Raw genomic sequence first — 27,072 nt, 5'->3', positions numbered from 1 at the left:
AAGAACGAGGCATCTACAGCATGGGTTGGGAACAGGAGTGGCCCGAGGCCGACTGCAGCAGCTGGAGCCCTAGGTGGGGTGGCACAATTGGCGCCCCTGCCTGAACAGCCGTCAATGGCCATGACGTCATCACGGGGCACCCCATGACGTCATCATCGGGTGCCCGGGCCAGTGGCGCCCTAGGCAGCTGCCTAGCTCGCGTAGGCTCACGGGCCACCCCCGGTGGGAGACAGCTGGCTTTTAGCTCAAAGGGTAGAGGCTGCTACACTAAGCTTCAGAAATCCCAGGTTCAAATCCACCTGGTGGTGGTTACATATGGATGTGGCAGTGTGGACCCAATCTGCATGTTTTTTACAGTATGGGAAAGGAGATTTCTTCAGAAATGTGAAGAAATAATGGACTCTGGCTCATCACATGTTAAACAGACAACTGTGCTGGGTAAAGGTCTTCTTGCATATATTACAAACATCCCTACTAACACTTGAAAACAAGAGCCCAGACTTTAAATGAGAGCCTAAACTTTGTCTCCTACATCTAAGCACCTACATTAGTAGCCTGATTTTCAAAAGTGCTAAGCAGCCAACAGCTCCCACTGTGGACACTGGGATTTAAGTATATGTGTATTTAGCTGAATTAGAACTCAAGATGCAAAAAAGACAGTTAATAAATCATTAACTCACTCTGGCTCAAGAAATAAGTAAATATACAAGGAAAAACTCCACCCAGCTTGTGTATCCTAACTTACTTATCCTTCTTGTTTGAACTGCAATATCTGCTTTCTGGTGCAGGTGTTGAATACCCTAGGCCAGAGAATGTTCCTTGCAGGACAGGAAAACCACATCTCTTAGCTTTATGCATATTAACAATATACGTATTTTGACAGAACAATGGATTTCAGTAGATCATGACTTTTCATATGATATGTTTTGTATGAAATATATCATAATTATATGAAGAATGAGTATGAGGATCCCTGGGTGCTGCTTTGAGATACAGAATGCCACAGTGAGCTCTGAAGCACAGGAATAGGAAAAATAAATTGGAAAGCCTAGAGGTGTAGCTACAAAATCAGATCTGAAGAACAACTCTGATATGAGAAAAGTGAGTCTGCACAGGGAGTCTTTGCAGGGTCCCCCGCAAAAATAATTGATTAGAAGAAAAGAGCCATAAATTTAGCAAGCACAGAGATGGAATATCTTGTATTTGATGTCAGATTTTTTTCTTTTATTTAAAAGTCACTGTCCAATACACCTGAGTATGTGAGTGGAAAAATACGCTTTTGTACCGCGCAAACACTATTGTATGAGACATTTAGGGGAATTGCATATTTTGGGTATCATCACTTTACATACAATCATGAGATGATGTTGACTCATTTGAAAGATTTCTGTAAATATCTACAGCTAGTTGGGGTCTGAGAGTCACAGGAGCAGTGCCAGACCCATTTATGTTTTAGGCTATGTCTACCCTCTGAGTTTTGCTGCAAGAGCCAATGCAAATGAAGCACGGATTAGCATTTTCTCGTGCTTCATTTGCATACTCTCTCCCGATCTGTTTTTGCATTGGGGGTCTTGCGCAAAAACAAACAGTGTGGACTTTTTGCACAAAACCCCCTTTTTGCACAAGATCCTTATGCCTCAAAAAAGGAGGTATACTGTACTAATCTTGTGCAAAAAGGGACTTGTACACAAAAAGGAAACATCCACCCTAGCGCAAAAATGGATCGGAAGAGAGTATGAAAATGAAACACGAGAAAATACTAATCCACGCTTCATTTGCGTAGGCTCTTGTGCAAAACTCTTAATGTAGACATAGCCTCAAGTGTCAATTTCTCCTTTATATAATAATGGGCTGTGGATCTGATGGATGGTTCTGGGATATATTGTGCCTTGGTAGGGCAGGAGCCTTGAGTTAGTACTCTTAGTAGATTTATGTAAAAGATATGCTGCAGTCTTGAGGACTTGGCACTAGCTCAGGTACTCTGAGTGCTATGGTTTCATCCTGAGCCTAGGCATGTCACTTTTGTGGCTTGCAGTATTGTTGTCAGCACACAGACAAACATACTGTCTCTTTGCATTCAAGAAGCACAGGCTTTATGAATCTTTTCTCTGAGAGTGTACTTAATGAAAGATCTCTCTTTACCTTACACTCATAAAGATGATGTCATAACTTGACCTTTTGTGTTTGTATATTTTTGACATGCTTAAAGGCTGGCTGACATTTCCTTCTCAGATTATAAATATTTGAAAGTAGGTCAAACATCAGGCCTAACCGACTTTAGTAGAACTCCTTTAATACAATATTCAATTTAGATCAATGTTTAGATCATCACAAATAATTTCAGATGAGGTTATAGAAAGAAAAAAGAGTGGTAGGGGAATCTGGGATCCAAGTTTGAGATTATTAGCTGAGAGATTTTGCTAAAAAGCTCTTGAGACTGACACATGTAAAGGGGGGATGCACAGGATCATTTCACACTCTAAATAGTGTTTGGTGCCAAATGTGCATTGCCTCTGCATTGGGAATATGAGATCCCCTAAAGAAAGAGGACAACTTGGCCCAAATGGGGTGCTTTTAGCACAGCACATTATTAAATTAGATTCTTCCCTCTTGACACCAACTGAAAGGAAGGTTAACTCAGGCAAAAAAGTTATCCCAGCTTTTCAGTGGAAACATTAATATCCAGAAGTTGGGACCACTGGGGAGATAGCTAGAGATGTGCTTTTTAACACAAATCTGGTTGCTCAGGGTTCTAATGTAAACAGTATGCTTAAGATTGTTATATGGATTTGACACACCCAGATCTGGAAGATTTTAGTTCCATAACAAGTTTAAGTGCCAGGCTACTATGTACTAAACTGAACAAGCTGAAATGGTAATGTAATTGTAAATTGCTTTACATTAGTTTTACTTTCACCAAAAGCATAAGGAGCTCACTTGAATGGAGGTCATCTATCAATTACATTTCAGTCAGGTAATACCTTGGGCCTTGATTCAGCATAATAGTTAAGAATATGCCAACTTTAAACACACAAGTAGCCCCTATGAAAACAATTGTACTATTCATGTGCTCAAATTATCTGCTTTTTTAAAGTACTCCAATGGAAAACCCTAAATCTATTTTCCTAATCTGTGTCTCCTAGTCATAACATTGGAGACTATATAGCTCAAGCTGTGCTCTCCTGTACCATTTCTGATTCTTTAAACTCTCTCCTGTAATAAGGCACCCACAACCACACATACTATTCCAGGTGTGATCTTACCAATGCTTTGCAATATGCCATTATGATGATTCTAGCTTGTGTTCACAAAAATGAATTAATAATAAATTTAAAGTTTCATCTGGTTGCTTGGGGCATGAGTGTTCTTTTGATTGGATGTTACATCAATTAATCATATGTAATTGTGTGGTTTTCACATATCTTTTTACATTATATTTAGAAGCTCTGATGGTCATAATTTGCAACATGGAATGAGAAAAAAAAATTCCAGCATGAACACTAATGTAAAAATAAGTGTACTTACTGAACAAAGAGCATGACTTCTCCATAGACCTGTACCAAAATGAATAAATCTGTTGATATGTTCTATTTAGTCTAATGTACTCACTAAACTAGTGTATATATGCTGTTTTCAGAAGCACTTTCTTTAATAACAATTCTGACAAGTATCTAATCATTAGTAGGATAAACTTGTCCATATATTTTTGGTGGCTTGGTCATTCTCATTTTCCATCACCAGCAGTCTTTGGGTTCTCCAAATACTTTGTGGAATCCTGAGGCTCTGCTGTTCCAACATGTTACTCACTTTTCCCCTTCTTCAAGGTGCTGCATTGCAGTAACCCTGTCTATCTATGAGCTTTACTCTAGAGTCTGTCAATAGCATTTTTTTAGTAAGGTAGAGAGAGGGTTTGTTGGCGAGTGAAATGATGCATTTCCTCCTTTTGGGAGCTAAACTCAGACCTTCTGCAGAGCTCCCAAACTCTAGCAATGTGAAAGGATTCAGATCTGCAGCCTCATCTGTTGGTGTAGGTGTGTCTAAACTGCACCCGGAGCTGGAAATAATTGCGTAGCTTATTTCGAGTTAATTTTGAAACAGCTTATTTCAAAATTTGGTTCTGTCTACATAGCACTTATTTTGAAATAAATCACTTTTCTGAAACGTCCCTTACTCCTCATGAAATGAGGTTTACAGGGATGTCGGAATAACAAGCCCATTGTGTTTTGAAATAACACGTGTGCTCAAAAGACACAGAATAGCTATTTTGGGATACCAGAGGTATCCCGATATAGTGCTGAAGTGTAGACGTAGCCTGAGACAATCAGATTTTAATTCCTATTTGGTAGTATACTCTATCACACTACCAAGTCAGCTTGAGCTCTAATATTGTTAGACACCGCGGTATCAGCAGAGGTGAAAGTAAGCGGGTGCACCCTGCTGCACAGCTCCAGCAAGAGCTGGCTGAGCTGTGGCAAAAGCCAGCAGGGAGCTATTTAAAGAGCTGGTGGGGACTTGGATTGCAATAGGACAGTACCTGTAAGAAATGTTAAGTTATTTTCACCACTCACGGTCATTCAGCAGATCATGAATTTTTTTATGAGAGAACATTGCAATTATTAATAGTATAAATGTAATAGTGCTTCTGTTTTAGGTCCCTAGTCTTCACTATGGCTTTGTTTATACTGCAAGATTATTTTGAATTAACTAAGTTCAACTGCTGAACTCCCGACTTAAGAAATTCAAACTTCCATGTCCACACTATGGGGAAGTGTTGAATGTAGTCCAAGGCAGTCTCCATTAATGTGGTCGCACTACCTCGGACTCAGAACCTGAGAAAGCACTCTGGGGAGCTGTGGCAGGCCTCCTGGAGGCCAATTAGTTTTAATTAGTGGCACTGTAGCATCCACACTAATGTTATTCCAGACTTACAAGTTCAGAACTAATGTTATTCCTCATAAAAAGCAGGACTACAGGGTTCAAGTTCCAGGGCCCCTTATTCCAAAATAATGGGCTTCATAGTGTGGATGAACTGCTTTTAAATTCGAACTTGGGAGGTTATTTCGGATTAAGGTCCTAGTGTAGACCAGGCCTGTAAGTAAACTAAATGCAAGTTAATCTAAGATCAAAGGTTTGCCACTTTCATAGTCTTTCTGGCAGATGCTAGAATATGGGTGGCACTGTTTTGTTTGCTGCTCAAGTATAATGTATACATATTTTTTGTCAGACTTTTGCATTATAATCAGATCCTGTGACTCTGACTCTCATGTGGACTTTTGGCTTCTTAAAAACTGCAAAATAAGGCCCTAAATAATGCTGAGGTAGACATTTCTTACCAAGTAAACAGGTACATAAGTAGAAATAATCACTGTTTATTTTGTTCTACTTCAAGTACCAGATTTAATTACAAAAAGACTTCACACTATAATAGCTATTAATTATGGAAAATTGGTAAAATAGGGATTTATTTCATATGGATGAAGCGTATGGGAGAGGGATAAATCCACTGGAAATAGATTACCCTAGAGTCCCAGGATCCCACCATAGCAATATGCACTGCCAATATTGTAATGAAGGAGGTAGTCTCTCATAACTGTTTCATTACAGTCTGTGATGAGCTCTCTGATCCAGAGGAAAAGCTATCACAAAGATAACCTATGTTTTTTATTTCCCATTTAAGCATATCCCTTTAAGCTAATCACAACCAAGAAGGAAGGAAGCACCATTGGGCAAACAAACTTATTTTAAGTGCTCTTTACTGGAAATATATATACTTTATATTTGTAAATCATACTGAGTACATTGGTGGCATAGCAATGAATTGAGTTCGTTTGTGTAACTTCAAGTAGAAAAATAAAATGAAGAACTTTTGATCAACTGTAGTCTTTCAACTGGTGAACTTAATCTTATCTCTGAGACAGGGACCATGGCACTGATCCAAATTTCATTGAAGTCAATAGGGTTTCGTTCCTTGTCTTCATTAGGCTTTGGATCATATATATTCAGCCCCTAGCCCTGCTGTCAATCTTCTAGAGTTTGAATTAGCAGGTCTAGTGAAGACATGCTAATTTGAACTGAGAGGGGCATTCCTGGTCAATGCCAGTAGTCCTGCTTCCATGAGGAGTAAGGGAAGTTGAAGGGAGAGTGTTCTTCCTTTGACTTCCTGCAATGTGGACAGCAAAGTCAAGCTAAGGAACTTCAACTTCAGCCACACAATTAATGTAGCTGAAGTTGCGTATCTTAATTCAAACTTACTCGTAGTGTAGACATACCCTCAGAGAAGAGGAAGAAACGAGGAAAGGGAGTAGAGAGAAACTAATCCATAACATTGGCTGAGACAAAACAATGAGGTTTCAAAATCAAGGAGAACTTTGAACTGAAGTCTGAAGTTAATGCTGGATTCTGATTAGTTTGTACTGGCTAGAAGTCAATGAAACACATCCTAGAGTCCAAGAGGCTTGCAATAATCAAAGTGAGAGGAGTTGAAGGTGTTTGCAAGGATTTCAAAAGAGGTAGATTCATGGCTATGGGAAATGCAGACATGCTTATTTTGATTACTGTCTTCTCAAATCTGTCCTTTGCCAAAAGTAAGAAATGGATTAAGATCCATTCAAAAGAGATGGTAGTCACATTGTTCAGGGCTTCACCCTGCTGTCATTGAAGTCGATTGCAAAACTTTGATTGTGTAAATGGTTGGCTTCAGTGGAGCAGGATCAGTCCCATAATGTGCTTTTGGAAGAGATTCATATACTACAGCATATTTAAGAACCTGACCAGAATATAATAGAGCTTTTACTTTAATTACATTAAATTATATTCCAAACATTAAATTTATGTTATTCTGCATTAGTCCACATTACAGCTTACTGTAGCTATCATATTTTAATTGAAAGTACTATGAGTTTTTTTATCAAAGCTAAAAGGAAATACCTTTAATCTGGTATTAAACCTTTTGTTAATTTTTGTCACAATGCTTACATTTGACACAAAACCATTTATTAAAGAGAAGGAGAGCAACTGATATTCTTTGGCTGCATAAAATAGAGCACACAATTTGTTCCTCAGCAACTAAATTGCATTTTTGATATTTCAAATGGGGATGGATGATTTCCTTTCTTTTTACTTCAGCATATTTCATTGTATGGAATGAGAACTGCACTATTTTTCCATAGTGAAAGAAGTAGGAAAATGAAGTAGATAAAATATGTTGTGGAATATTGCATCTGAACAAAATCAAAAGGATGAAGGGCACAGTGAAGGCTGCTTCTAACTATAATATACCCTGAGAATTGTATTTGTTTGGAATTTTCTAGTGGAAAAATTTTTCAAGTTGCTTATATAGAAACATTTCTTCTGCTGTAAAGCATGATGCAAAAAAAATTAATGCAGCCAGAGTGATATTACTTCTAAATGTAAACCCATTGAAAGCAATAAATTACACATTTATTAGTAATGTGTAAATCTGAATTTTTGTGCATTTGTAATGCATTGTAATTTTATATATATATATATTTTAAAACTGGCATTAATATTCCATAAAAGAAACTTTGCCTTATAAAACTATTTAGCAGAAAAATATTTTGGATAGCTGACTTTTTTCTACAAAAATAGATTTTTAAAATAATGTACTGCATTAAAAATTGCCAATGAAAAAGTCTTCTTTACTTTACAACCCTTCAGTAAAAATGCTATTTTAAATAAAATGCATTTCCTAATATTACTACTTATTTAAAGTGTCATGCTTTTAACTTGTATTTGCACACCTGAACTATACTTTAGGATGGAGAAACAGAAGAGAAAATAGGATGGAAGAAAGACTACAATCTCATAAAAATTCTGGTTTTTTTCCTCAAATTTTCATCACCACCCCAAGTTAATCAAATGGTTTTTTAATTATAAATTTGTAATGGTTTTGAAATGCTGTAGCAAAATGAGGACAGAGAAGGTCCTCTTTACGTCAAGCCAAAAATCTAGTACAGATTAATTCATTTCTCTGAGTGTCTCTTACACCCTGGCATTAATTAATCATTTCATTAATTTGCATATCATTATACTTGTAAATAGACTTACAAATAATACAGTACAGTCATTACTCATATTTTGATATATAAGTTTATACATTTATTTTCTCTGGATTGACATGAAGATTTATTACTGCATTTTAGAGGCAGTTAAAGTTGCACCAATATCAAACTCTAAAACCACTGATCACATCCAAGTAAGTTCATAGACATGTATACAAGATGTGAATACACTATTAGGATTACATTACAACTCTAACGCCTTCAATTATAAAAAGATGTATTTCCTTTGAGCATTACAAAATATTCAGATTCAAGAACATTCGATCCTACCGGAGTGTGCAAAATAGCAATATTTACCAATAAAGGAAGAGAAGACATTTTCCACTTGCTCCCAGAACAATGCATCACTAAATTGACTTTGTAGAAAAATATTTATGCGGATGTGGGTACAGTTGTTTGAAAATCCATCTCTATAAAAAAAAATGTCCCCTGGATGCCAAAGTGATGTCATCATGTCACGCTTCATCCACAGGAGCCAAGCCTCATCCACTCCCTGCCTGGCCCTCCCCAAAGCCCACGTGGAGAGCTGGGGTCGCCTCCGGCCCTGGCCTTCAGGGTTGCTAGATGGCTGAACCAAAAATACCAAACACCTTCCTTCTCCCCAAAAAAAAAAACACCAGGGAAAAAATTCTGTTGAGGAAAAAAAGGGAGGGAGACCAAAGTTGTTAGGCTTTTTGCTGGTGGCCATTTTGTGTTCTTGTTCAAGCCAGAACTTAGCTTCCCTGTGGAACCAAGTAAGCATGGGGTCTGGGGCGGGGCGCTGGGGGTGTCGGGGGCAGGGCAGGGGGGAGGTCAGGGTCTGGGTCCGGGCGCTAGGGTGGCCAGGTGTCCGGTATTTTCGCCTCCTGGCCGCGGAAAAAAATAAGAAAATACCGGACATTTTAGGTTTCCGGTATTTTCTGAATTTTTTTACTGAACAGGAGGTGAAAATACTGGACTGTCCGGGTCAATACCGGACACCTGTCAAACCTACCCCTCCCCTCCCAGCGGCCAGGGGAGAGCCATAGCTACCCTGGCCTCGGTCCAGCCCTCCCCAGTGGTGAGGGGTAGGTGTCTGGGGGGACAGCTGGGCCCGACACAACCTCAGCCCTTCCCAGACCCTTCCCAGCAGCCAGGGAAAGAGCTGGGCATGACCCAGCCTTGGCCCAGCCCCAGCTCCAGTCCAGCCCTTCCCGGCAGCTGCGGGGACAGCTGGCCCTGGTATGGCCTCGGCCTGGCCCCCCTCCTGGTGGCCCGGGGGAGAGCTGGGCCCAGCATGGCCTGGGCCTACCCGCCCTCACCCCCTTGGTACGCAGGGGAGCAAATGGCTGGGAGGGCCCAAAAGGTGGGGCTGGGGTGACCTTGGACCCTCCCAGCAGTGAGGGCAGGGGAAGATCTAGGTCGGGGTGGCCTTGCCCTGGGGTCTTCCCAGGCTGAGAGGGGGGTTGGCGAACGTAGTGAGCAGGGGGTGCAGCCTGCTAGTATTCTTTCAAAATATTGTGTATGTTCCATCTATGACCTTCCTTTGGCAGTAGAACAGAAGACTGAGCACAACAGAATTAATTTCACCTTTGATACTTTATTTAATTCTAAATATGAACCATGAAAAAATTAATCTGTCTCATTAACAATGATAAATATATTTTCTGAATAGTCAGCATAAGATTAGTTTAGAAAAAAAACCTTACTAAGGAACTTAATTCAGAGCTGAAGATGCAGTTGTTTATTATACAGCCACAGAAGGCAACTGCTTTAGATATTTTGTAGAAAAATAAGTAGGCAAAGGATGACAGAAATGTCTTCACTTTCACAGCAGGCAGGTCTTTTAAAGCACATCTTTAATTGCACGTATTAAATATCACTGTTGAACATGGGCTTGGGAACCTGAAAAGACACATATGATCAGGTACATATTTTTTCATCATTGCAAAATTTTCAAATCTTCTCTTGAAAATTTATTTTTCAAAATTTCAAATTTTTGCACTTCAGTAAAATTGTGAATGCAGGCCTTCCTAATAAAATGTCTCACAGTACAGGGCAAGTGCACTTATATTTCCAGTCTGTGGTACTGCAAGAGCACATATTTTAGACTCCAGACTTTTCAGCCATTACTTCTTTTGGTGAGAGACCTGAATTTCCCCCTGCCCCTTCTTATCAGGGTATTTCCAAGGTGAACACTTCCCTGATTACACTGCAATCTCCTCAGCAAAAGGCAGACTACTAAAACCACATGTTTTGTTTCTTTCCTCGGAGACAGAACACAGTGTAATTGCCACAGTTTGAGTTACCACATGGTCCTTTCTAAGCAAGTACATTTATTCTTAAGGTGAAAGCATGACAGAGAAAATATATTGAAAACCACAAAAGAACTTATGTATATGTTAATAAACTTAATGGAGATAATCCCTTAACTCCAACAAGGGTTCTGGTTAATGGTTTGTCTAACACCAATATAGGGGTTTTCCTGTGGTCAACTGTTAATAACTGCTTTTGCTCAGAACTATCTCCCAAATCTTGATGGGCCAAAACCTTTCAACCCTTCCCAAGGATTCAAGTCCCCTTGGACCAGAGGTCCAGTCCATTTGTTGGATTGGAAAGAAGATCCTGAATCAGTTTTACCTCAAGATATTTAACTACAGTTAATTTAAACTGTAGATCCTTGGATAATCCAGTCTGAACTTGTAAATATAAGCCTTTCCCCAGATGGTAATAGCTCTTTGGAGCTGTTACAACTAGGTGAATGTGCCTAATTACACACCACTTAATTCCGAGAAGGCTGTGATTCCCCTCCCCCACAGAAATACACACAACCACTAAAGAATACATAAACATTTGCATTTTTAATACAATGAACTCTTAAAATATTTAAACTTAATTCTCTAAGGTTTAACTTAATTCAATGAGAGTTCATGATATTGCAGGATATTTTCATATCAGTCACAGTTCTGTTAATGATAATGATTAGGAGAAAACTGACTTGGTGGTAATACTGCTAAAAAAGGACCTGTGGGGGATGTAGTGGACCATAAATTGAATATGAGTCAACAATGTAAAGCAATTGTGAAAATGGTTGTCATGATTCTGGGGTGTCTGAGAGACAGAATGTGATTGCTCCTTTCCACTTAGCACTGTTGAGGCCTCAGCTGAAGTGTGGTGTCTAGCTCTGGCTACCAAACTTCAAATAAGTCTTCAAATATGTTAAAGTCTGTTATAAAGAGGACAATAAGAATTTGTTCTCCACACTGAAGGTAGGAGAAAAAATAATCTATAGCAAAGGGTATTTAGGCTAGATACAAGAAGTGTTCTAACTATAAGGGGTAAGTAAGCTCTTGGAATAAACTTCCACAGGAATAAACTTCTACAAGTAATAACAGGTTGGACAACCACCTGTCAGAGACTATTTTGGTTTATGTGGTCCTGCCTCTGCATAGCAGGCTAGACTTGATGATGAGCAGCAAGAATGATTACAGGTCTAGAAAACATGATCTATGAGGGAAGACTGAAAGATTTGAGCTTGTTTAGTTTGGAAAGGAGAAGACTGAGAGGGGACATGATAGCGGTTTTCAAGTATCTAAAAGGGTGTCACAAGTAGGAGGGAGAAAAATTGTTCTCCTTGGCCTCTGGGGATAGGGAGAAGAAGCAATGGGCTTGAACTGCAATAAGGAAGGTTTAGGTTGAACATTAGGAAAAACTTTCTAGCTGTCAGGGTGGTTAAACACTGGAATAAATTGCTTGGGGAGGTTGTGGAATCTCCATTGCTGGAGATGTTTAAGAGCAGGTTGGATGAGGGATGATCAAAAATGATACTTGGTCCTGCCATGAGGGTAGGGGACTGGACCCGATGACCTCTTGAGGTCCCTTCCAGTTCTAGTGTTCTATAATTATGTGATTTCTTGATGTCCCTTCCAGCCGTACATGTCTATGATTCTTACTTTACAAAAATAAAATATTACTTAATCAGTGATGTGTTTATAAACTCAAGGTTTAAAATAATACATTTACAAATGAAATTGATACTAGATGACTGGAATTTTCCTCCTTCTTAATGCTACCATCTATTTAATCTGAATTATAATAACCCCGACTACTGTCTCGCCCTAACCCTGTCATTGCCCCTTTATCCCAATTATTAACTATAACATTATTATCAAATGAGCTGGTAGTGCCACCTATAGTTCAGATTCACCCACATTTTCCATGATAAGAGCCTGTTTTCAAGTATTTATACGCTTGCCAAACTTAACTATTTGATCTGAAATCTTGCATGCCAGATGTCTGCCTCAGACTGAATTGGTTTTGGAAAATCTAAGCTCAACAAGGTCCACCATTTTTGAGAATTGGTTTAAGGGAAAATAGGTTCATTTTTAGATGTTTAAAAATTCTTACAACCAAATCACTAATATTTCCATCCTTCTGACTTAGAGATATGAAATTTTGCAGTGGGACATCCTAGGAATAAAATTCCTGAAAATTTGTTTAGATTTGGCTCAGATATAAATCTCTTTAAAATCTCAGTTTGCACATGCTCAGGGGAGACATTTTACAGTATTGCAGTTAAATTCTTCAAAGATTTCATCTGAAATGAGCACATTCCTGCCCTGGAGTTGCTGGGGCTGAGCCATTAATAATGGCCCAGGAACTGTGAGCTGGGAGACCATCTCCTATACTTTGAGCTGAGAGACCATCTCCTATACTTTCAGTGTTTTTTCTGCTAGGCAGTGTGGCAATGGAGGAAGACCTCATTTACTGTCCTCCAACCACCACCATGTCTGTTTCCTCTCCTTGTCTCTTAAAATTCTGGAGTCTTGTCTAGATTTTCTCCTTTCTATCATTTTCTTTGGCACTTTCTGCTCCAGCTCCTGCTATTTCCAAGGTCACAAAAGTACACCAAGCAAATCCATGGGCTATGTTGTGGTTTCATCTTACACCTTGCTCTCCTGGCTTCTCTGATCTTTTTTATCATTCTAAGTGGCACCTCTCTTCTCTCTCATTGTCCCTTGGTAGTCTGAATCCTCTCAACATTTGCTTCTTGTCTTGCTGTTCTTTCGCAGGACAATCTCATCCATTCACATTGTTTCAGCTACCAGTCCTGTCTGCATCATTCACAATTCTACCTTTATGCTCTTGACTCCTCACCCTTTTTGCCTAGGCTTACACATGTGACATACTATTTTCTCTCAGAAATCTCTTTGGCTGTACTGCTGTACATGGCATTTCTAAAATTAAATCTTTCATCTCTCCCCTTGTCCTGTTTCAACATTCTTTACTATAGTTGGCAATTCCATTATCCTTCTTCTCCTTAGGCTAACAGTCTCAAGGGCTACAGAAGTTAAATGTTACTTGTGTTTTTCTTCTTATTACTGTATTCTTATTTCTATTGCCTCCTCTTTTCCTCCTTCACAATATGTATGTTCTTGCCAAATCCTGAAACTTCTTCCTGATTCTATTATTTTTCAAACATCTTTCTTTTCCTAGGGTACACCCTAAGAAAAGAACCCTACACAACACCTTAAACTCGAAATAAGATATGCAATTGGTGCTATGCAAATTGTGTATCTTATTTCAAATCTATTTCAAAATAGCTTCTTTTGAAATTTGGTGCATCTATAAAGCACCAAATTTTGACAATGTGCTATTTCGAGATGTCTCTTAACCCTTGTGCAATGAGGTTTACTGGGATGGTGAAATAGAGTGCCCATTATTTCAAAAAATATTTTGAAATCACAGGCTGCTCATGTAGACGCGGGATAGCTGTGCAGTGTAGATGTACCCTTAGCTTAGTTTTTGCCTGTGAAAAATTCTACATAAATAATAAATTGTTTGCATGGATTTTTTCTTTGATTGTTTTTGGTGGGAGGTGGAGGGAGAAGGAAGCTTTTGAAGAAATGAAAAACATTGCCTCCAATCCACAACATTTTCACTGGCAAGTTGTGGATTTAAGAAAAGTTAAAAAGTTAGTTAAAAATTATGTTTCTCACCAAAATTGCTATTTAGATTAATAAGTCCTTTTTCTGTCAAACAAAATTTCAACAGAAATTTTTCAGCCAGTAATTTTGGTTATGCTTTATTTTAACTCTAAGATAATTTGCCCTGTTTTCTCTATTGTGTCTGAGCCCATTGTCATGTAGTCCATGTAAAGTCATAGAGGGAATTGTAACTCTCTTTTTCCCTTGTATGAACACATATTCATATCCTTAAATGTCATCAATAATATTATAATTGGACCCCTTTGTTTGTATTCTTTGGTTAATAGCCTGTGTTGTGGTCTCTAGGCATGACATGTTTTGGGAAACTGTTCTATCTATAGACTGGTGGGTAAATTGGAAGAAATACAATGCTGGAAAAGATTTGTATTTCTGGATAAGACAGATCAGAAGAGAAGCTGTATAGGAACTGTAGTTACATAAATGGTCTAAGTTTTTTCCTCCCCTTTTATGATAATGTTTTTATTTCTAGTTTAAGAGGTAGGATTTGTATTTGTCATGTCTTGCTTAGCATCCGAGTTTATGTCCAGCATGAGTAAACAATATCTAAGGAACAGTGGGCCCATCTAGACTATGCTAGAGAGTCGAAAGAGGATATGCAAATTCCACGGGAATTTGCATATCTTCTTCCGATCTCACTTTCTAAAGCAAAGCTTTCAAAAGTGAAAGTAGTTTGTGTCTTTTTTGGTGAGGTCCCCCTTTTTTGAGAAGCCGCTCTTCCTCAAAAAATGAGGTTTATGTGGCTTTTCGAAAAACAGGGGCGGAGGGGTCACCAAAAAAGCCGCGTCTAAACTACTTTCACTTTCGAAAGCTCCCATGGAATTTGTATATCCTCTTTCGACACTCTAGCATTATCTAGATGAGCCCAGTGTTCCCTCTGAGCACAATGGTTGCACAGCTTCACAGGTGATTATTCAGTGCCACCCAGTTCTCAGCTCTGTGCGTGGAGTCCTGAGCCTTCAACTGGGTGGGGTTGATTAATCACCTATGAAGCTGTGCTGCCACCCAACTTAGAGGAAACACTGCTCAGGAATACTGTCTATATTGCTTTGTTGCAACCTGAAATATTTTATGAAAATGTGTAAGGAAGAAATAAAATATTTAAAAAGCCATCACAGTGCCATTGATCAACAACAGAAAAAGAAAACAAAAGAAGCATAAAATGTTAGTGGATGTTGCATACTAGCAGTGTAATCTAGAAGAAGAAGTCAATTTGAAAATAAATTTCTGTAGGGGGTTAAAAGCTTAATTTTTCCAGATTGCATTTTTTAATTTTCTTGTTAATGAAAATGGGACGTATTTTATAGTGAGCAATCACTGCAAAAATAGAGTTGTTCTCAACAAATGTAGTATTGCCAACCCCAAGTGTTCAAAATGTTTCACTTCACATTTCAGTAGTCAAGACAAGAGAAAGTGCCAAGCAAGGGACTAAGATTTTAACAGTGGGAATAGAAGAAGGAGAAGGTGGCATGATTTCATGGCAACCTGAGTGTTGGAGAGATTAATATGACATCAGCAATTTGAGCCAAAATAATTGAGAGGATGGTGAAGGAGGGAAGTGTCAAGACTTAACAGAAAGATTCAGTTTCTACCAGGTTCAGGTTGAATTGGCAATTGGAGATTCCAGAATAGATGTTAAAGAAAGAGCATCAGATAGTAAAAATAATAATATATACTGAACTCTTATATAGTGTTTTGAATCAGTAGAAATCAAAGCAAGAATGAATGGAGGGGAAGAAATCAGAGCAAAGAGATTAGGGAATTATTAATGTAGTAAGTAGTAACCAAAAGAATGAGAGCAGATGAAATCAGTTAGCACTGGGTAGAAGCAGTATACTATCTACATATTAACATGGGACCCTTGTGCCTAAGCCCTGCTTAGGGTGATAAGTGCAAGGATTCACACACACACAAGTTGTCACCTGTCCTGGTAAGAGACCACCATCATTCCTCATGTACCTCCTCTGGCTTCTGAACCACCACTTCTTGTCTACAAGTTGGCAGCAGGGATGTGAGGTCTCAGCATGCCCAAGATATTTTGATGTTACCCACTTTGCTGACCAACCAATATATGAGAAAAATATGGGACAGGGAATGATGAGTCTCAGTCTTGTAAAACGATGAGATGTGTGCCTGATATCTGCAGTATAAAAGCAAATAATGGAAAGTCCTGGAAAGAAAGACCATGGTTCCCAACCTGGAGAAAATACACTTTCTTTACAGTCATTACTCCATATTTACACTGGTGTAGCTGAGAGTAGAGTTTGGCTCAGTTTCTCTTTCTAACTTCAGATCTGATAACCGTGGGTGATGTCAGGAAAATATGCTTGGTCTTGAGATACTAGTAAACTACAGCCCCTTCACTGAAGTAGAGAGTAATAAATGTATCACTTCTGTATTAAAAAGTGCACAGTGGATAACTGATCAGAATTTCTTTTTGTATGAGTGCTTTTGTGTCCTCTTAGTAGGTAAGTTAAAATACACATCTTTTTACATATGAAAGCATTAACGATCTCTCTCTTTCTATGCAGTCGAGGTACTGAGAATAGACTAGCACTTCGTCGACAGACCATACTCCGGGAAAAGGGCAGAAGGCTGGCCAATCGAGGACCAGCGTACATGTTTAATGATCGTTCTACTAGCCTTTCTCTTGATGAGGAGCGTTTTTTGGATGCAGCAGAATATGGGAATATTCCTGTGATTCGTAAAATGTTAGAAGAATGTACATCACTAAATGTGAACTGTGTGGACTACATGGGACAGAATGCTTTGCAGCTCGCAGTTGCCAATGAGCATTTGGAGATTACAGAACTTTTACTAAAGAAGTTGAACCTGTCCCGGGTTGGGGATGCTTTGCTCTTGGCTATTAGTAAAGGTTATGTTCGGATAGTGGAAGCCATCCTAAATCATCCTGCCTTTGCTGAAGGCAAGAGACTTGCATTAAGTCCCAGCCAATCAGAATTCCAGCATGATGACTTCTATGCATACGATGAGGATGGAACCCGGTTCTCTCATGATGTTACTCCAATCATTCTGGCTGCTCATTGTCATGAGTATGAAATTGTCCACACACTTCTGAGAAAAGGTGCTCGCATAGAAAGGCCGCATGACTATTTCTGCAAATGCAGTGAGTGCAATCAAAAGCAAAAGCATGACTCTTTCAGCCATTCTAGGTCCAGAATCAATGCCTACAAAGGTCTGGCAAGCCCTGCCTACCTTTCCTTGTCCAGTGAAGACCCAGTATTGACTGCCTTAGAACTTAGCAATGAGCTGGCTGTGCTTGCAAACATTGAAAAAGAATTCAAGGTAAGTGTATGGTCAACAGGTTCTGATTTGTACAGAATTAGAGAAGTCAGTTAATGTGCTGTCCCCATCCCTGCTTCTTCCAGAATAATAATGAGAAACAATGTGGAATGCTAATGGTAAGAATGGATGGTGCAGACCACCAGAACTTGATGTGTCACTCACATTCTCTTTGACAGTTGACTGATATCGAAGGAACATGGAGATTCAGCTACCTTCTGACCTCTAGAAGTGGTCATTCAGGGACAGGGCTATCATCATGCATTGGTAGGGCAAAGTGAAGTAACTTATACCTGTTTTGTGGACTGATATCTTCAATACCTAGGAGTCAGCTTATTGCCCTTTGTGGGTTACCAGTATTGCAATTGATAGGGTAGGGAGTGAAATGATTGCATTGAACTGCTATTCCCCTTCCTGTTCAGGTGTGTGGGAGCTAGTCAAGCAAAGGTGGGAAATGAGCACAGCCTTGGCTTTACCCCACTATACTCTGGCCCACTGAGCCTGCACAGAAGGGAAAGTAAGTTGCTTCAGTGTTAGGAAACTGATCATCTAGACAGTGTAGTGCAGCATTGAAGTATTGTCTGGCTTATGCAAAAATATTCTCTTACTTTATCTTCACCCCTTTGTAGGTCCTCTAATGACTCCCACCAACTTCATTGTTTCCTGCTCTAGAATCCTACTGCGGTCACTTCTGATTTTCAGTAGCAGGCTCTGGGTCAGATCTCTCTTTGCGGGAGGCTGGTCATTGCAGGGATGGATTGGTGTGGCCCAAGCATCTAGACCTCACAGCTATGCAAGAATTTCCTTTGATGCCACTGGGAGTTTGCTAGGGTTTCCCTGTGCTGAGCTCCCTGTCTCCCTGCTTTCAAACCAAAAACTGAAACTAAACTATCTCTGTCTATCTGAGTCAAGCTGCCCTCTCACTGGGCCTCAGTAATGGTTTCTATGTCCTTCTGTCTCCATCCCGGAGACCAAGAATGTTTAGAATTGAGATCAGGGGATTCTGATAGCCATTATATTTGGAGTTGTTCTGAAAAGGTTTCCTTAGAGGCCTAGTGTGCTGCTCCAGGCCCTGGCAAACTCCATGGCTACGGCTAGACTGACAAGATTTAGTGCAAATACTCTAAACGCAAGAGTTTTTGCATTAGAGTATTTGAGTAAGAGAGCGTCTATACTGGCATGTGCCTTTGCGCAAAAGATTTGCGCATTTTAGCCCTTGGGCTTTCTTGAGCAAGAAATTGATGTTACCTGTCTACACTGGCCTCTTGCACAAGAATACTTGTGCAAGAGGGCTTATTCCTGAGTGGGAGAGTCAGAGTATTTGCGCAAGAAGCACTGATTTCATACAGTCGAACATCAGTGTTCTTGCGCAAATACTCGTGGCCAGTGTATACAGGCGGCAAGATTTTGCGCAAAAGTGGCCACTAAATCTTGCCAATGTAGACACAGCCCATATATATAGGGTAGAGAGGGGTTACATCTCAATTATATTAATTACTCCTCATGAATGCTGGTAAGTGATTCTCCTGAGCTCCAGCTGGGTTATAAGAAAGTTCGACATCTCTGGGGGAGAGGGAACTAGAGATTGGAATAGAGGAGGTTCTGCACAGAAAGCTTAGGAACAGCATGTCTTGTGAGGAAGCATATTGAGTTTGTAAGTTTTGCTCCTGTTTTTGTTGTCAGTAAGGTCAAACAAGTGGGTATGTGTCAACAACACACACTATATCTAATTCTGGTCTCAATGAAGTCAATGAATAGAAAAATCCTTCCTTATTCATCATAAACTCATCCTGTTAAATTCACTGCTACATTAAGACCAATGTGACTGGATTTAGAGGAAGTCAATATGGAAAAGTTTGTGTTCCAGGCTGAGCAGCCAGTTCTGGCTTAGTTTAAGTAGTTCAGAACTTTTCAAAATTTGCTGAAAGGCACTCTTCAACATGTGGCTAGATGAGCAACATTCCACAGTTTGGCTCTTTTAAAATGAGTGTTAGCCAGCCTTTCCTTTCTTCTAAATCATATGCTCTACCACCAAACTGTTACCTGAGTGTTCATAGAGTTATAAATTATATGTGATGAACATTGTCCAAAATAAATATATTCTGCAGTCTTGACAGAGACATTTGTGAGTCAGTGCTATTACGACATTAACAGGATTCCTCTTTAATACCAAAATCCTCTTTAGCCAAAAAAGACAGAGCAGGATTCTGTTTTATACTTGATGAGGTAGTAGTGGAATATTTTAAACAAATGTAGGTGTGTTACTATTTGGCACAAATAGTTAATTGCTATAGAATGTGAAGTTTGTCTCTCATGTTTCCATTTTCACTCAGGCTGTGTCTACACTGGGCCACTTATTCCGGAAAATCAGCCGCTTTTCCGGAATAAGCTGCGAGCTGTCTACACTGGCCCTTGAATTTCCGGAAAAGCAACGACGCTCTACTGTACAAAATCAGCCGCTATTCCGGAAAAACTATTCTGCTCCTGCTCGGGCATAAGTCCTTATTCCGGAACACTGTTCCAGAAAAGGGCCAGTGTAGACAGCCCAGTAGTCTTTTCCGGAAAAAAGCCCCGATCACGAAAATGGCGATCGGGGCTCTTTTCCAGAAAAGCGCGTCTACTTTGGCCACGCACGCTTTTCCGGAAAAAGGGCTTTTCCGGAAAAGCAGCCTGCCAATGTAGACGCTCCTTTCCGGAAAAACTGAAAACGGAATAGTATTCCATTTTAAGCATTTCCGGAAATTCATGCCAGTGTAGATACAGTCCCTTTGTTGCATGAAGAAAACAAGCACAGAGTATCAATCTTAAATCTGAATTTCTGTCTAACTTTGATTTTCATATGACCTCCATAATTACAGTTCTGAACATCTCACAATTTTCAGCGCATTTATTCTCTCACCACTCCTCAGAGATAGAGAAATACTATTATCTCCCTTTTCCAGATTGGGAATTGTACAGAGAGGTTAAGTCTATGCTAAATTTGCAAGCAATTTCTGTCAGCCTTACACATACAGGCAGTTGATTTACAATTATCGTCCTCTAAATAAACAATAGACTAAAAATCTTTGAACATTCATGAATATTTATCCTGGCGAAGGTGTGCTATTTCAAACCATTATTTGGAGGGAAAACCTGCCGCCAGTAAGAGAGCTGCTATGCACTAGGGCTAAACACGGTAGCTTTTTTTTTTTTTTTTTTAAAGGATACAGGCCATCAGCACGCTTGTGCTGCTTCTGCACTTACCTGAGGGTTTCATCTATAGCCAGTGCATAGCATAGTGGAGGCTCTCTGTGCAATAGGTGTAAACAGCTCTCTGTATTGTATCCTTCCTGACATGGGAGTCTATTTATTGACTTTGATTTTTATCTGCTTCAGTTTAACTATCCAATTTTCAGATACTTACTGATGTTCTGTCTCCCACTTCCCTCTCTTTTTCTTTCCTCCTCCTCCCCTTCCCCTCTCTTATTTATTTTGGGTGTACATATCCCAAACTCATCCGGTCATCTGAAGAAGTGGGCTGTGCCCATGAAAGCTCATGATACTATCTATATGTTTTGTTAAGTCTATAATGGGCTACCAGATCATTTGTTGTTTTTTTTCTGTAACAGACTAACTTGGCTACCCCGTGAAGCTTCATAAAATGGGTTAATCTGCTTTCCACATCCAGATTAAGTATACACTTTCTTTGCCACTTTATGACAGATTTCAGATGCCTAGACTTAGATGACATTATTTAAAAATCTCAAAGGGGTTGCCGTGTCAATCTGTAACTTTAAAAAAATGAGTGGTCCTGTAGCACTTTAGGAGACTAACGAATATATATATATAGTATCATGAGCTTTTGTGACCAAAATCCACTTCCTCATCTTCAGATACTATACAGTATATATGTTTTTTGCTAGTCTCTAAGGTGCTACAGAACTACTCGTTATTTTAAAATGTTTGTGTTTAGCCTTTTTTTTTTTTGCACTATTGGAACAAATACCTGATTTAAATTAAATGTGAAACGGGGATACACTCATCAGGCTAATCTACCCAAGTAACAAACTGTTGTTCTGGTATTATAAAGGAATATCAAGCATTGAGCCCAGGACAACCCGGGGGAGGGGAGGAGGAACAGGGCCCAGGACAACCCCCCCTTGCTCAGGCCCCACTCCTGTCCCACCTCTTCCTGTGGATGTTCTGCCCCCAATCCATATGAGAACATAAGGAAGGCCATACTGAGTCAGACCAAAGATCCATCTAGCCCAGTATCCTGTTTTCCAACAGTGGCCAATGCCAGATGCACCAGAAGGAATTAACAGAACAGGTAATCATCAAGTGATCCCTCTCCTGTCATCCATTTCCAAACGCTTATAAACAGAGGCTAGGCACACCATTCCTACCCATTCTAGGTAATAAGTATTGATGGACCTAACCTCCATGAATGTATCTAGTTTTTTGTTGAAGCCTGTTAAAGTCCACATCTTCCCCCAAATCCCCTAGCATGAGTGATACGGCCTGGGGCATTAGCAGGGGGTCTGGCAGTGGCAGTAGGGGTCAGGTCCTCCCCTGCACTCACCAGCAGCAGTGGGAAGCAGAGCAACCCAGCTGCAGCCCACTTCACTGGTTACCAGGCATGTCACTACGCTGCTGGTGAGTGCCGGGGGCACACCCACCCCTTTTCCCAAAACCCTTCCCTTGAGCAATGGCACTGGGTGTTGGGGGAGTGGAGTCAGTTGGGACCAGGTTGCTTTGTTTCCTGCTCCTTACCCCCAATTCCTGCTTCTGGCACTAGGCCCCTCACTAGCACAGGGTCCAGGGTGGTTGTCTCAAACCATACTGTAGACAAGGATGGCTCAGATTGGGCCTATAGGTTTGGGGAATGACAGAGTTTAGAGAATACAGACCCCTGAATTTACAGCAGTGATAATTAGTCACATGCCTGCCAGAGTACTCCCAGATGTCAGGTATTAGAGTAGGAAGGATTAAAAGGAGAAGAAGTGAATAGAGAAAAATAAAAAGTGGGAGCATGATGAATACTTGTAATGGGTGGAATGAGTGTTAATAAAAGTACCACATAAAGGAAAATTTAACATAGTAAAAAGGCATGGAGTATTGTTTTAACTGGAGACAATACAAAGTTTATTTAATCCTTTTATGAATGATTAGAAAAATCACTAAAGACATCAAAGTTGATGGATGGTGTTTCTCAGTAAACATCTTGTGACTGGGTCCCGAGAGGCCAGATGGCCTAGTGCAGTGGTCTCCAACCTTTTTTAAACATGAGATCACCTTTGAATTTAAGTGCAATCCAGGATCTACCTGAAACCCAAACATCCTTGACCCCCTTTCTTTCCCACCCATTCTCATTCCATCCTCCCTCCCCCATTCTCACTCACTTTTATCAGGCTGGGGGCAGGAGCTTGATGTGCAGGAAAGGTTCAGGACTGGGACTGGGGTTGAGAATGTGGGCTCCAGCTGAGAACCGCTTACCACAGGTGGCTCCTGCTTGGTGGTGTAGGAGGCTAAGGCAGGCTCACCCCTACCCTGGCCCTATACCACTCCCAGAAGCAGCCAGTAAACTCTCTCTATCCCTGTCCCCCTCTGCTCTGTGAAGATGGGGTACAGGGTGGAGGGAGTGACACCCTGATACCAGCATCCCATGCCCTGCAAAGCAAGCAGGAGGCTCCCAGGGGTGAGGGGCACCTCCAAGGCAGAGGGCAGGTAGGGTTACCAGGTAGACCCTGCCAAAAACCCGGACACACTTGATCATGGGCAGGGGAGGGACAGGCCAGGAGGGGGGTGGGGCAGGAAGCAGAGGTGTCTGGAGGGGGTCTGGAGGCTGCAGGGCTAGCCGGGAGGAAGCAGGGGACAGGAAGCAGAGCTTGGGGGGCTGCGGGGCTGGACGGGAGGAGGGGGAGCCCAGAGGAAGGAGAGTGGGAAGCAGAGTTGGCAGCAGGTGGAGGGGTGCAGCCATTGACTGCAGCCGGAGTCCAAGGGGCCACGCCCCTGGCAGGCACTCCCTCGAATTTCTAGTAGAAGCCAGGTGGGGGTGAAGGGAGGGGCTGGAAGCCACTCCTCCCACCCAGCTTCTGCAGGCAACCAGAGGCTCCCAGCTGAGAGGCAGGGCCGCAATTTGCCACTGGGCACGTGCAGAAGCCGGGTGGGAGGAGTGGCTGGGAGTCCCAGTCCCTGCCCCTGCCCCTGCCCCCCCCCCCAGCTTTTGCACGTGACCACAGGCTCCTAGTGCCAATTGTGGCCCCCGCCTCCACCAGGCTTCCCCACCAGGCACCCAGCCGGGATTTTTTCTACCGAACAGATGGTGCAAATACTGGACTGTCCAGTAAAAAATCAGACACCTGGCAACCCAAAGGACAGAGAAGCATGACAGTGCTGAGAGGGGCAAATGAAATGTCGGTACTTGACAGCCTCCTGGTCAAACCTGTCAGGATCACCCGTCAAAGGTTCTAAGATCTACTGGTTGGTGACCACTGGCCTAGTGGCTAGATTATTCAATATGTAGGATGGAAAGGGGAGAAGCTGGCCTCCTTTCCCCTCCTTGTTCCTGGCCCAGGGGCTCCAGACTGCTCCTTACCCAAGTCCTTAAGTATGGGGCATAGCCCCAGGAGTGCAGATTTCCCTTAGTTGGTGTTTCTCTTTTGCTGAGAGGGGTGGGGGAATATGGACTTACTTGCTCCCATGGCTGCTGGGCTGGCAGGCTCCAGTTCAGTCCCTCAAACCACCGGACCAAGCTCCTGCTTCCTCTCTAGTCAGCCCCAAACTGAATCAGGCTCCTTCCTTTTCCTCCCCCTCCAGACTTGGGGTATATCTAGACTGAAGAGTTTTCCTGGAATACCAGAGGTATCCTGGAAAAACTCTGCCACATCCAGGGAACGCGTTTGCTTTTTCAGAACAGTTTCCGAAAAAGCTGGCGTGTTCTTTCGGCGTCCCTGTATTCCTCATTTTATGAGGAATAAGGGATCTTCTGAAAGAGGAGGTTTTTCCACATTTGGCCCCATGTAGACAGGCCAAATGTTGGAAAAGCCTCTTCTGAAAAAACAAGAGGAAAAAGGTATGCAAATTGCAGTTCTCAATTTGCATATCTTTTTCCGGAAAACAAATGCAGTGTAGGCATAGCTTTGGTATTGACTGTAGGTAAAGCAGGGCAGGGCTATCTGGGCCCAGAGGCTTTGTTTAATGCTTGAGGTGCTGGGCCATCTTTTCTTCACTCCTTCACACATCTCAAAAGCACAAGGTCTGTACCTGGGTAGTCTGGTCCGGGAAGAGCCTGAGTGCATAGTTTAAATGTTAACTTCATCAGAGCACATCAGGATAGTGTAATAGGGAAAAGAAAGAAAACACAGAATTAGCTTGATGTGATAAGAAGAATTCAAACTCATTGACAGGGATTTCACCCTGGCTACATATGGTCATCTTGTGGTGTCTGTCTATGTATAGCCCTTATTAAGCAAACTCATTAGTTGTTTTAAAAACAACACCCTATTACAGACACATTCAGTGGGATTATTATTAATTTACTTATTCTAATTTATTCTGAATCCTAAAGATTAATTTGGTTAAAATAAATATGTTACCTGCCTGAGGCCTGTAGATCCTTTGTTACAATCTTAATTAATATTTATATTTTACATCTCTATTCTGATACCCGTTATCCTTGACTATACCTTCAAATTATATAAATTGGATATTGCAAAAACAGGAACAGTATTCCAAAATTCTACTCTGTTTCTGCCACTAGCTCACTGTGGGCTTGCCTGCACTACAGAGAAGATCAATACTACCACAGTCAATTTTCAAGGGTTCAAAATTAGTGGATCTAATGAAGATATGCTAATTTGAACTGAGAGGGTGCTCCCATCAGCACCAGTGGTCCTGCTCCTCACGAGGATTAAGGGAAGTCGACGGGAGCCTGTGCTCGCATCGACCTTCCGCTGCGTGGACAGTGCCAAAATGTGATTTAAGGTTCTTCATGGTTGCTCCCATCCCCTGCACAATCCCATTGGCTGATTTCTGGCTGATAGAAGCTGCCTGTTTGGGAAATAGGCAGCACGTGAAGCACTCTTCCCCCTTCTCTCAAGCTCTTATTCACAGGGCACATGGCCCTGCAGCCTGTGCAGGGGTGAGACAGGCTTCTGCCTGACAAATGTGCTGGGCTGCTGGCCAGAAGTCTCACAGGTAAGTCTCCCAGCCAAGCCTGCTTCTGGCACCCTAGCCCCTCCTTCCTCTGTAGCTTCACTCCTACCCCCTTTTCCCACATAAGCCAAATCCTCTGCTCCCCTCCTGAGCCCAAACACCCTCCCAGACCCTGCACCCCAATCCCCTGTCCCAGATCACAATCCCCTCCTGCTATAGATCATAGCCCAAACCCTGGTACCCTTTCTGCACCCCAATCTCTTGCCCTATGTCACAACTCAAGCTCCTGCACCCCAATCCTATGTCCCAGGTCACAATTGCTTCCTTCACCCAAACTCCCTCCCAGACCTCATGGGCCCTCCTGCACCTGAATCTCTTACCAGAGGGATGGGCAAGATACTTGGCCCTGCCCTTTCCAGGGTGTCCAATGACCACTTCAGAAATTTGTGAAGTGCTCCCCTTCAAAAATTATTGCCCACCCATGGCCTATGTAGTAATAATGTCCCATGTTGGCCTTATAATCTATAGACTGAATACTCCATGGACAAACCAGTGCAAAGACTGATTTAGAAGGGAGAATTTGGCAACATATACTTTTTGGTTTCACATCACAAAAACTGGGGGAAAATAATACCTATTTCAGAGGGATATTCTGGGCCTTCACTTAGAAAGTTTGTAAAAAACTTTGAAAATTACAAATAAAAGGAGTATATACATGCCCAGTGCTCTTCTCATCTCTTCCCTCTTCTGTGGCTAGTTGAGGAATAGTCACTCAGAAAATCATCTTATCACAAGTGAAGGAGTAAAAATGGTATCTCATGTGTTATGTACAAACAAGTATTAATTTTATTTTTCTTTTCCCTCTCCAGAATGATTACAAAAAACTGTCTATACAATGCAAGGATTTTGTAGTTGGGCTTCTTGATTTATGCAGAAATACTGAAGAAGTGGAAGCTATTTTGAATGGAGATGTGGAGACGAGACATAATAGTGGAGAGCTTGGTCGGCCTAGCCTTAGTCGTTTAAAACTTGCCATTAAGTATGAAGTCAAAAAAGTAAGCCTTGATATTAATAAAATAGTAGCTTAAATTAGTGGCAATCTCATTAACTCATACTACCATTCATGATTTGTATTACGGCAGCACCCAGATACTCTGAACAGGAGCTGGGTCCCATTGTACTAGATGCTGTGCACTCATAGTGTAAAAGAGAGTCCCTTCCCCAAAGTACTTACTCCCTTAATAAAAAAATCAGAGGTAAAGATGTATGCAGCACACAAGGAGGTAACAGTTAGAGCAATGTATGGTTACTTGAAGTAATTGTATACAGTATTTGCTAGTTTTGCATTTATTTATTTAACTGATGAGAGATTATTAATCCATCTTCTAAAACAAAATCATTGGACATAGTGAATTAAAATGTACAATGCAGTATAGTGGCCCTCTAATAATATAAAGACATGTTTTTGTTGAACTTTAATGCCCTGTTCACAGCAGATTTGCATCCTGAGACATGCCAATTTTGATTTGCTCCTGTTGAAATTGAACAGGTGATTGTCTAAAATGAAATTTCCCTTAATTTGAAAAATG

At 41.1% G+C, this 27,072-nt stretch overlaps 1 protein-coding gene across 2 annotated transcripts in view; it reads left to right on the top strand.

Moving 5' to 3' along the window:
- TRPC6 (transient receptor potential cation channel subfamily C member 6) overlaps positions 1–27,072 on the top strand; it is a 163,266-nt gene that overhangs the window by 75,518 nt on the left and 60,676 nt on the right. For both annotated transcript variants that reach the window (XM_075919281.1, XM_075919280.1), the window contains exons 2-3: positions 16,576–17,350; positions 26,353–26,538. In XM_075919281.1, the coding sequence (XP_075775396.1) occupies positions 16,576–17,350; positions 26,353–26,538 (961 nt within the window). The remainder of the gene's footprint in view (positions 1–16,575; positions 17,351–26,352; positions 26,539–27,072) is intronic.

The sequence above is a fragment of the Pelodiscus sinensis genome, chromosome 1 (assembly GCF_049634645.1).
Source record: "Pelodiscus sinensis isolate JC-2024 chromosome 1, ASM4963464v1, whole genome shotgun sequence".
NCBI classification, from domain to species: Eukaryota; Metazoa; Chordata; order Testudines; family Trionychidae; genus Pelodiscus; species Pelodiscus sinensis.
Note: the sequence above shows the minus strand (reverse complement) of the source record. Positions and strands in the feature narration are given on the sequence as shown.